At 42.1% G+C, this 12,234-nt stretch overlaps 1 protein-coding gene across 4 annotated transcripts in view; it reads right to left on the bottom strand.

Moving 5' to 3' along the window:
• Window positions 1-12,234, bottom strand: part of RHOBTB3 (Rho related BTB domain containing 3) — a 57,115-nt gene that overhangs the window by 33,801 nt on the left and 11,080 nt on the right. For all 4 annotated transcript variants that reach the window (XM_045020626.1, XM_045020625.1, XR_006580324.1 and 1 more), the window contains 2 exons: window positions 9,459-9,651; window positions 5,763-5,914 (listed from right to left, as the gene is read on the bottom strand). In XM_045020626.1, the coding sequence (XP_044876561.1) occupies window positions 5,763-5,914; window positions 9,459-9,651 (345 nt within the window). The remainder of the gene's footprint in view (window positions 1-5,762; window positions 5,915-9,458; window positions 9,652-12,234) is intronic.

The raw sequence follows: 12,234 nt of genomic DNA, 5'->3' as shown, positions 1-12,234 counted from the left end.
TAAATATCTAGAGGTGAGAAATAACAGACCTCAACCCTATTGTGTGTCTGCAAATTTGTGTACACAGAGTCAATTCCTTAACTCTCTCTAAAAGTGCAAAGTTTCAAAAGTTCAATGAACAGAAGATTGCTGGGGGCAGAATAGATCTGGATGAGGAGAAGTCTGAAGATAAATGTGAGAAGGGAGGAAGAGGCAGTAGAAATAAAAGTGGAACTGTTTGAGCAGCATATTCCAGAAGTCTTAAGGTCTTTCTGAGTGTAGACTTAATTGATTTGAGATCTACCATACCATTCTCTCACTACAAGGGAAAAACCTATAATGGCAGCAGGCCGTAAAAGAGACCCAATTTGGGAATATTTAAATGAAGTTCCTTTAGCTATGGGTAAGACAGGCATGCGTGCAAAATGCAAACAGTGCAACAAAGAAATGGAAGGCCTGGTTGTCCAAATGAAACAACATCATGAGAAGTGTTCCTTTTCAGGAGGAAGCTGCGTTGAAGATGATCAAAGGAACATGTCTGAACATGCAGGATCTTCAGGTTGGTAAACTTTTTTATTTCATACTTCTTTCTTAAGGACTGCCTGTCTTCCTTCTGGACTATTCTTGAATTCTCAGGTTTGAGCAAAAAAATATAGTGGTTATGCTATAGTACTGTCATTATAGATGCAGTTGTGATAAAAATAAAAGGTCTAGGATCGGTCTCCATCCGCTGGATTTCTTTTGGATCAGAAAATAATGGGAGTGAAAACCTTTCCCTCTGTGCTGGGATGGGACTGGTTCTATCGCTTCCAGTTGCGGAAGGTGGTTTATTTCTTCTCGTAGAATGTGTTTGCGAGAAGGGTCCCTAAAGAGATTGGGAGGGAGGTGGGTAGGATAGAATGGAATGGGACAGAGTATCCTTCCTTAATGATCTCTAGAACAGTGGCTCTCAACCTTTCCAGGCTACTGTACCCCTTTTAGGAGTTTGATTTGTCTTGCGTATCCCAAGTGTCACCTCACTTAAAAACTACTTGCTTACAAAAATCAGACAAAAAAAATACGAAAAAGTGTCACAGTACTCTATTACTGGAAATCTGCTTACTTTCTCATTTTTACTATATAATTATAAAATAAATCAATTGGAAGTCGCAGCTGAATGTCCTGATCTTTTCTGGCCCTGGCAGTCAGGTTGTGGCAGCGTATAGCATGTAGAGCAGTATAAACAAGTCATTGTCTGTATGAAATTTTAGTTTTTACTGACTTCACTAATGCTTTTTATGTAGCCTGTCGTAAAACCAGGCAAATATTTAGATTAGATTAGTTGAAGAACCCTCCTGGAAGACCTCTGCATACCCAAAGGTACGCATACCTCTGGTTGAGAACCACTCCTCTAGAACCCACTTATATGAAATAATTAGCCGCCAAGATGGAAAGAGAGAGGCTAAATGGTCGCCAGACTGGTGGGATGTTAGAGATGGCTGTTGTGACTGGAACAGGGGGAAGGCTTCTTGGGGCCTCGACCACATCTTCAAAAACTGTTGTTTGGCCAAAGGTTTGAGAGAGGTAGCCCTTGAGGAGTCGTATGTCTGTACTTGGGGGGGAGCTTCTGTCAGTGTTGTACCGTAAATTAGGAGCAAACTTGCTATTTCCCCAGTCATCTCTTCAGCACTGGCATATAGATACAGAGAGAGTAGAGAGTACTCGAGCGTCCTTCAGGGAGTGTAGGGACTCATCCGTGCACTTTGCGAATAATTTGGGGCCCTCAAAGGACAGGTCCTCAATGATGGTTTGTACCTCATTGGGGAGCCCAGAGAGGTGCAGCTATGAGACCCGACTCATGACTACAGCAGTCACAATGGAACAGGCAGCAGTATCTGCAGAATCCACGGAGGACTGTAAAGCTATATGGGCCAAGAGGTGTCCTTCAGATATAAGTGCCTGGAGCTGCTCCTTCATCAGGAAGGTTGTGGCAGAGTTCCCGTATTTTGAAATAACTGACATAATTGTATTTGGCCTCACAGTTGGAATTGGCACGTAGAAGATGAATAAGCCTTGCAGCCAAATAGATCCAATCGCTTCCAATCCCTGTCATAAGGGGTGGATCTAGGGTGGCATTGGCATCCCTTTTTGTGCACAGCCTTGACAACTAAGGAATTTGGAATGGGGTGACATAATATGTTTTGGTGGTCCACTTGCATATGGTCTGCCAGAGCACATAGGCCAGGTCAAGAAGGGACTCATTGACAGGGAGGGCTATTTTGCAGGATGAGGATGTGTGCAGAATGTTGTGCAGTTTATGCTGTTCTTCTTTCACTTCCTCCAAAGTAATCTGGAGGGAGTCTGCTATACTGTGAAACAGCTCCTGAAAGTGTTTAAAGTCGCTGGCTGACGTAGGGGGTGGAGGCATGATAGCCTCATTGGGGGAAGAAGAGGAGAAATAGAGTGGCAGTGTAACCTCCCCCTCCAGTTCTTCTTCTTCATCCGCTATCGGTCTCTGGTGATCAAGAGATGGACAGGGATGGTGAATTTGTAGGCCTCTGGCTTTTTTCTATGGGAGCCTTCCCAAACTGTAATTTGGATATGACCCATGGATTCCAGTATAGCTAATCTGGAGGGAATGGCATGTGGGGTTGTCCTGGGGTCGTTGGGGGTCGTGGATAGTGAGGATGTGTAGATGATGTGCTTTGTGCCTGTCCCAAATGTAAAGGGTGGGGGGAGACAGTCTTCCTTATCTTCCTTGCTGGGGAAGGGTGGTGCCATCCTTGGAGGACAAAGGGAGCAGTGCTGTGACTCTAGAGAAGAGAACAGAGATGGAGGGAGTTCATGTCTGAGTACTTGTGACTCAGGCAGGTCATATACAAGCAGGTCCTTAGGGTATCTGACCCCCTGGAGAGGAGAGAGAAGCCCCATCAGCAGATGCATCGATGCTGAGGGAGAGGTGCATTCTCTTGAGCAGCCAGCAGATGGAGTCAAGGACTTGCCCAGCGCCAAGGGTTTGCTCAGTGCCGGAGGGTGAACCAGTGCCGAGTGCTTGGCCAGTGCCGCATGTTTTGTTGGTGCCGAAAGCAATGTCAGTGCCAACAGAGCTGCCAGTGCCAGTGGTTTCGTCAGTGCCATGGCACAAAGTTGATCTGGTTGGGGTGGTCAGCACCATTTTTGAAGGTCTCGCATTGCGGTCTCTGGTGCCGAGAGACTATACTGATGCCTGCAGGTCTGCCCGTTTTAGGGTCTTTAGACATATGTTTAGCTCCGATACCGGAAGTACTCGGACAGTCCCTAGAGCTACATCTCATATCCGAAACTGATGTTGCAGGGAATGGTGTTCTGGCAGGCAGTGGGCAATGAGAGGACTTGTTTCTTCCTGTCAGCGTGGGGAAAAAAATTTGCTCTTAGGACTTGGCAAATGAGGATCGGTGGACGAGCTAGCAGAGCATGAGAACTGTGCGGAGGAAGCATCTGGACCAGGGTACGATGCTGTACTCAATGATCTCTCCATGAGGAGAAGACACAGCCAAATGTCCTGATCTTTTCTGGCCCTAGCAGTCAGGTTGTGGCAATGGGTACACTTCTGCGGGACGTGACCCTCTCCCAGGCAGTGGATGCACTGTGGGTGACCGTCGCTTACTAGGAAGGCCTCCTGATGGGAAACGCACCTCTTAAACTCAGGAGATCTGAGCATAAGGACAAGGGAGAAAGCTTCCTAATCAGGAAGGGCAGGAAACAGGAAAACAAAAAAAAGTGTTAAGCTATGAATTAACAGAGGGTAAGAGGAAAGAAAGAAAAAATGAAGGGAGAGGATGACAAAGGAAAGAATTAATTACTAAACTACATGATAAGGCATAATCTAGCAACTCAAAGGATAGGCGGGCTCTGCTGCAGATTCCATCCCAGACCAAAGGCAGTTAAGAAGGAAATGGGAGGCGGTTGATCCGCACCGTGTTGTATGTACACATGCTGTTCACTGTGTAAGATGGGGAGGGGCACATGTGTGATCCAACCAGCATTGCTAATGTAAATTCTCCAATCCCAGACACAGGGGACACTGACACACCTACAGTGGAGCACCCATAGGGACATCACTCAAAGAAGAGCCCTTTTAAAAAAAAACAACCCACCTATATAGTTATACTGGTACAACTCCAACTGTGAAAACAGTTTTAAGGCACCTTTAATACCAGTGTAACTCATCCACAGTCAGAGAGGGAGGCTGTACCACTTTACCTATCTGATATAAAACACAAAGACAACATATTTTGCCACATTACAAATGCTTTGACAGTACAGCTATAACAGCACAGCCTCATAGCACGATGACAGTAGGAGTTCTACCAGCATAGTAACACCACCTTCCTGAACAACATTAGCAGTGCTGTATGTAGTGCTGTTGTAGCCGGGTTGGTCCCTGCTGAATATTAAAGAGACATGGTGAGTGAGGTAAGATCTTTTATTGGACCAGCTTCTGTTGGAGAAAGACGACCTTTCAAGCAAACACTGAGGTCTGGGAAATGTACAGAGTGTACAAGGTAAAACAGATTGTTTAGCAAAAAAGTAATTTGAACACATTTTAAGGGACCATTCAAAATGAAGTGCCCAGTTAACTCTCCAGTCATAGGGAGGAAAGGGGGGCGGGCAGGGGAAAGCTGGGTGGAGGGTTAAGTGGGTTACAGATTGTTGTAACAAGCCATCAATTCATTTTCTCTATCCAGTCCATGATCTTTAGTATCTAGCAAATTTATAAATTTAAGCTCCAAGGTTTGTCTTTTGAAGGTGTTAACACCAACCTTCCCCCCACACCCACCCATTTTTTTCCCCTATGACTGGAGAGGTGTTAATAGTCCACATCACCTTGAACGGTCCCTTCAAATGTGTGTTGACTATTTATTCTAAACAATCTTTTTCATTTAGCTGTGACACACTATACATTTCCTAGACCTGAAGAAGAGCTCTGTGTAAGCTTGTCTCTCTACGAGCAGTCCAATAAAAGACATTACCTCACCCATCTTGTCTCTCTAATTAGCTATGCTCCCAGAAGTACTCTATCGGCACAGCTAAATCTACACTGGGATTTTTGCCCACATAGGTATGTGTTTTTTTCACAACCCTGACAGACAGCAATGTTGACAAAACTTTGTAGCGCAGACCTGGCCAAAGTCCTTGCCTCAACAAGTGTAAGTGTAACTTGAAAAAAGTAAACCATGAACACTTTCATTGCAATCACTCTCCTTCCCCTCATTTTTGCATTTTCAGGCAAAATAAATGAGCTCAACTTTATTTCAACTGACTGAACAGACTGCTTGAGACTGGAAACTGTTCAATGACTGAAAACAAAGTAACGTCAGGCATATATTAAAATTCAAACACTTTAACATGCTCAATTACAAATAGAAAACAACTGTAAGCAATGGAGCAATTAACACCAAATATCCCACCTAAGCATCTTGAGTAATTTGGAGCACATCATTAAAGTGACAGGACAGATTATATAACTAGGAAAAAGATCTGGTCCTTGAGTTTGTCATATAAACTTCCTGAAGTTGATTGCAACAGAGGAAGTTCTAGTATTCCCAATATTGCTATAACTGGGGAAGATGCACCACCAGTGGAAAATTTGAGAGAGAGAGAAAAAAAAAAGAAGTTTAGTGTAGATAAGGCCCTAGAGTCACTGTTCCAGTTATCCACTTCTCATTTACATGGCACACAGTTTTAAAGTAAAGCCAAAATTTGGCTTTAAAGAGATATCAAAGTTTTTATCTAGGCTCTGCTTAGTATAGTTTCTCACTTACCACTCCTCCAAAATATTTTCCTATATAGAAATCACTGAGACTGTGCAATTCAAGGTAAGTAGCTCCTAGTTCTTTAGCGAGTTGAATCCCTTCAGAAGCAGTAACACAGCTCCCTCTGTCTAAAGTGCACAGTGGACAAGTACAAGGTACTTCTGAGAAAACAAAAGATTTATAGAAGACATTTTAATTAAATAGTCCACAACACACTGGCTTGTACATACTAGTAAAGATATACATTATACTGTAGAATCATAGAACGTAGGGCTGGAAAGGATCTCAAGAGATCATCTAGTCCATCCCCCTTGCTGAGACAGGAGTAAGCATACCTATACTATACCTGAAAGGTGTTTGTCTAACCTAGTCTTAAAAAACACCAATGACAGAGATTCCACAACCTCCCTATATAACCTGTTCCAATGCTTAACTATTCTTGTAGTTAGAAAAAAAGTTTTCCTAACATGAAACCTAAATCCCCCTTACTGCAAATTAAGCTGATTACTGCTTCTCCTATTCTTGGCAGGCATGGAAAACAATCCATCACCATCCTCTTTATAACAATCTTACACATGTGAAGACTGTTTATCATGACCCCCATCAACCTTCTCTTCTCCAGACTAAACATACCCAGTTCTTTCAACCTTTCCTCATAGGGGGAGGGATAGCTCAGTGGTTTGAGCATTGGCCTGCTAAACCCAGGATTGTGAGTTCAATCCTTGAGGAGGCCACTTAGGGATCTGGGGCAAAAATTGGTCCTGCTAGTGAAGGCAGGGGGCTGGACTCGATGACCTTTCAAGGTCCCTTCCAGTTCTAGGAGATTGGTATATCTCCAATTATTACCCTTTATAGCCTGTTTTCTAAATTTTTATAATTTTTGTTGCTCCCCTCTACTCTCTTCAATTTATTAACATTTTTCTCACAGTAAGTATACAGTAAGTAAGTAAATCAAAGAATTAACTAATTAATACTGGTACCATGCAGTGTTGTAGCCGTGTCGGTCCCAAGATATAAAAAGAGAAACAAGGTGGGTGAGGTAATATCTTTTATTGGACCAACTTTTGCTGGTGAGATAGAAAAGCTTATGAAAGCTTCTCTCTCTTACCAACAGAAGTTGGTCCAATAAAAGAGATATTCTCTAACCCACCTTGTCTCTCTAATACTGGTACAGTAAGAAATAAAACATTTTCTTGCAAGTCAGAATATTAACTATCAAAAAAAATCACACTAAAAGAATGTGAAGGTTGCTAAATCAAGCATTGAAAAGTTAGGAGCCACCAGCATTAAGGATGCCTGTGCAAATCTAATTCAGCCTCCACGTACTATGGAAGTAATTATATGATTCCAGCAATATGTGAGAGAAGCAGCAGCCCCATGGTGGCTGTTCTGTCCCCTGCAACGTGACCTGGGATGTAGGAAACGTGCAAAGGAGTAAGGGGGAACATTAACTTTATGGACCCTTTACTCCCCAGTGCAAGTGTATATAGTTAGTCATGATTTTGTCCTGTGTGACTGTCTGTTCAGAACCTTGTACTATATATACAATCTGTGCCTAGAACCTTGCATTTCCCTGGAACCACTGGTTAATTGAGGAAGGAACAACAATTTTAGCATTAGTCAATGTGGCTTTGCTTTAACTGACAAAAAAAAAAAAAAACCACCAAAACTTTTGTCCACCTATAATGGGTTTTCATGTATACATGTCACAACCCAAACACGGTCCACCCACCTCAGCAAGAAGCAATTTATGCCAACAAATTTTTTTTTGCTCCATACCTATTTGAGTCCCAGTTCCGTATTGTGATCTGTTTGAGCAGACGGTTGTGCCCACACAGAGCCCCTCTGAAGTCAGTAGGGCTCTATGAGTAGGGCCTACTGACATGAGAGAGGCTCTGTGTGGCACAGCTGTCTGCTCAAACAGATCACAATACAGGATCCAAGCCTAAATTTGGCAAAATATTGCCTACTGCCAATAAAATTATTTCCAAAGCTTATTTTCACTATCAACAAGAAAAAAAAAAGCTACAAAGGTTCAGAGTCATTTGAAGTGATGATGCATATGTTATGAAACAAATTTATAGGAAAAAGTACATGTGTATAAGTAAAAATTGTCGTAGCCAAACATGTAGTTAGTTAAATTAACCCTCACTTTATTATTATAAATCGGTCAACTGGAAGATTTATCATCCACCTATATTACTCAAGCGGTCATGTTTTCCCATGTCAATAAATTACAAAAGAAAAAACTGTTCATAAGATTTAACATATACAGAATAGCAGCTCTTTCTGGTTCACTGAATAGAGACACCCAAGTAGGCCTTGGCAAAACTGAATGTGATATCTCCAAAGTAGTTATATTTTTATGTACACAACATTTGTTTGCATATTATAAAATAAAGTTATTTTTGTTTGATTGTTTAATACAGTATTGACATGGGATAGAAGTCTGCTTATGCTATCTGTCTCGGAGAGTACCCACTTCACAAATTATATCCCTTATTTTTAGTTCATACCATGTCAAATTTAAAATGCTTCCCTAAGTAAAACAGATGCAGATTTCTTTAATAAGTCATGGGTCTGAATTTTAAAGTGTATAAAAATCAGCAATACCACAATGCTTGGAAGAAGTATAGAATAAAGAATGAAAATACCAAACTATCAACATCAAGCAAATTAAAAAAAAAAAGCAAAGAAATTTTCCTAGTGTAGGCAGGTCCAAACACAGTACCACACATTACAAACACAGTAACGTGTGATCACTGGAGGTCTCCCAGCCAAGTACAGACCACATTTAATTCTGCTTAGTTTGAGAATTCTGAGAAGTTTACACACCATGCAGAGAGGGAGGTGTGACGAGTGCACGGGGGATAGACTCTCCGTTGGGGAACCAGTGGCAGCCCCTGGATGTGGGGCTAGATATTGCAGCACAGACCCTGGATGGGGGAGGTTCTGGAGGGCAGTCCTTAGGTGAAGGGCTGGGTTTATGCGGGGACAGTCCCTGAGTGGGGGACTGGATGCTGGAGGAGGCCGTCCCTGGGGAAGAGAGGGGCATTCTGCCCTGGACAGGGTACCTTGTCTCTGCATCGTATTTCTGTCATAATAATTTAAATAAATAAATAAATATAAAGAGAGAGATGTACGGGTATTATATATATTGTGTGGATGTAACTCACATAACAGATAGCTGCAATATAGAGCACACTACAGTAATGTGTTTAATCGAAACTCAGGTCTAGAGGCTCCACATCATCTTGAGTACAGTCCTGATCTGTCTCCACTTTGTAGTCAGAGGGGTTAGCCCTTCTGTCCCAGTGTCACGCACCCTAACACACTGTAGTTCTTAGTCCCTCCTCGAAGCTAACAGACTTCTAGCTCCAACAGCAAATCCAGACCCAGAGGTCCTGGTTCAATTCCTGCAGATGAGCCATGCAGGAGTGTTCTTTGACAGATCAAAGCATATTATTAATTTTTATTGTCTATATTCAATAACCTAAAATACATAATATTGATACTAAATGAATCAGTGTCAATCTACAGCACCTTAACACATCACATCTTTTTGTCAATGTGACAAACTCTGAAGAAAAACAAAACTTTTACCATGACTGGACTGAAGATGTAATCAGACTTCATTGTGATTTACCCAACATGCAACTTCAAGGTAATATTTCAGCTGTTCATAATATGAGATTTAATACATACCACTTTTTCTTGCGCCAACAGCAGAAATTATGACTGGAATTGTACAATGATTTAATGCTCTTTTTATCATTGGAACATAACTATCCTTTACTTCTTGAAATGAAGATTTGTCATTTACAGAGTATTTAATCACAATGATATCAGCTCCTCCAATAAGATTTTGAGAGGTGTACCAGTCACTGTCAAAAATATCCTAAACAGGAAAAAAAATGCATCAAGCATCTTTTTTATTATTATTTATAGGCAAGAGAGAGAATCTATACAAATTCTTGCACATAAAAAAAATAAATTATGTTTTTGAACTGACGAGATGCAACAAAGAAGAGTGGGTTGTGCTTTGTAATTTCTCTGTATAATTTTCTTGTCTGGGAAACAATTTGTGCACTTAATAGTAAACTTATGAATACCTGGAACCCTAAGAACAGCAGTTGAAACACAATATTTTTAATAATCACTGCACGCAGAAATATACGTTGCTCTTTAAACCATTTAACTTCAAAATTGTATTACTAAGGAAATAAAGCAGTGCCATCATCTTCAATTGTAAAAATATGCAGCAATTTATGTGATATTGTTAAAGTACCGTAGGATCTTTCTGGGTGGATACACAAACCCTTTGCTGTGTACTTACAGAACTTAAGGCAAATTTTAAAAGTTACACAGTTGAATACTGAATTCACTACACTGTATATTTCCACTGAAAAGCCTGCACAAAAGATTTATCACTGACACTTATCATAAGAAGGTTTACACGCTAAAGTTGTTTCGTGATTCTAATTAATTACAACTGAAGAAAAGCTCTTCTCTGAAGGCCTACCTACACAGGAATACTCAGGAAAAGTAAGGCGAATTAACTAAAGCTGCTCTCTCTTCGGAGACCGTCACCCTAGATACCAATCTACTGAGAACAGGGGAATAGTTCTCATATCCTATTTCCAATCTCACGTACAAGCCAGTTTATCTCACAGTTAGCCTAAGAAACACTAAGCTGGAGAACTTCAAAGTGGTCCCAGCAATATGAAAGCAGCATAATAAGATCTCCCAACACTCTAAATGGTATCAAGCAGGAGAGGAAACCAAAGAACCACAGAAACCAAACAAAGCCAGGGATGAAATAAGCCACAAAGCAAAGGAGGAAGGAAAGCACGAAGCAGAAAATAAGGCAAGGTTGGCAACTTTAAGGTAGCGGAGGGCCACAAAATCCACTAAAACCCTTTGGCGGGCCATACACTTTTTTTTTTTTTTTAATTAAAAGAACCTACATATTTTATAAATGTTTGCTACAATACTCATGTGAACATGCAATTAACTGTGTATTAACAGTGTAAAACCAAAGTGTTCTTAAAAAATAAAAACCCTTCATAGCCCAACCTTAAAATAAATTTAAAAAAAAAAAACTTCTCCCAGCCCCCCTCGCCCCTCTCCCCAAAAAATTACACACAAATCTTTCACCAACCTTTTTTCAATATGCTGAAGAGCAGGGAAATTAATAAATGAAAACAACAAAAAGTGAAAACATCATTCTTAGTGTTTTTTCTCCACTGCTTCCCCATGCACTCAGGCTCTGCTACATGAGGTGGAGCCTGGAACTGAGAACAAGAGCTCATGCACTGGGGCCAGGCCATTCAAATTTGGCCTGGTCATTCTCTTTCATGCCAACAGGGAAGGAGTTCTGCCACTGTGCCACCCAGCTCTGGTTACTATCCCCAGATGGCAGACAAGGGGGCTGGGCACAATCACATTGTAGGAGCTGGCAGACAATGATGTTCTTATCAGATGAGGAGCTTGTCAAGCCAATCTGTGGCAGTCTCATCGGCAAAGTTCAGAGCCCTGAGATCACCAACAAATATGATCAGAGGATAGCTGTCAGGGCTGAAACATTGTCTTTGGCCATAGCCTCACATGGGATCCCTTCTTTGGCCCCAGGTGTGAAAGCTGGCTGCACGTTAACCCTGGCCCATTCAAAATCTGTTCAAAAGGGCCCATGAGCAGCATGGCAAATCAAAGCCGGCTACACACATGGTTAGGTCAGTTACAAGAGGGGAGCCACTGGGAAAGCAGTAACCAGAGCCAAGTGGAGCAGAGCCCTGCTCCAGCAGGAATGACTGATAGATGGATGGGCCAATGACAGGCACTGCAACCCAGAGCATGAGCTTTTGCTCCCAATCCTGGGCTTCACTCCAATCCCCACAGTCACACACTATGCTCCAGCCCATGCCGCCTAGTTCTAGTTACTTATTCTCTGTTGATGGAGGTGAACCCTACCCTCACCCTCTGCTTTGTGGGGGGGAAACGGGGCCTGGCCAGAACCTGTTTCTCACATCCCAATCAACCAGCCACTGGGGAGGCAGTAACTGGAGCTGTGTGATATGGGCTGAATCAGAGCCTGTTGATGGGGAAGCAAAGTGGTCTGAGGCAGCAGCAGCTTTACTAAAAGACACACCTCTCAGCGACTCAGCTCAATTAAGAAAATAAAAAAATTCTCAGGCTGTGACCCCACATATGGGCAGGACAAATAAAATGATCTGGCAGGCGAGGAGCGGTCCCTAAGCCACTAGTTGCTCATCCCTGAGGTGGAGGGAGGGAAGAAAGATAGAAAAGTGCAGAGGAAAAGGAGGACAGAACAGAGGGCTCAGAAGGAATGGAAAGGAAATCTGTGAAGGGAGGTTGCAGGAATGAGAGTATTGAAAATGGAGAGGAGAGAAATAAAAGGGAAGGAAAGAGAAAAGGCAATGAGTAAACAGAGGAGAGAGAACAGGAGAGGAAAACGGAAGTT

The sequence above is a fragment of the Mauremys mutica genome, chromosome 6 (assembly GCF_020497125.1).
Source record: "Mauremys mutica isolate MM-2020 ecotype Southern chromosome 6, ASM2049712v1, whole genome shotgun sequence".
NCBI classification, from domain to species: Eukaryota; Metazoa; Chordata; order Testudines; family Geoemydidae; genus Mauremys; species Mauremys mutica.
This window is presented reverse-complemented; position numbering and strand designations above follow the sequence as displayed.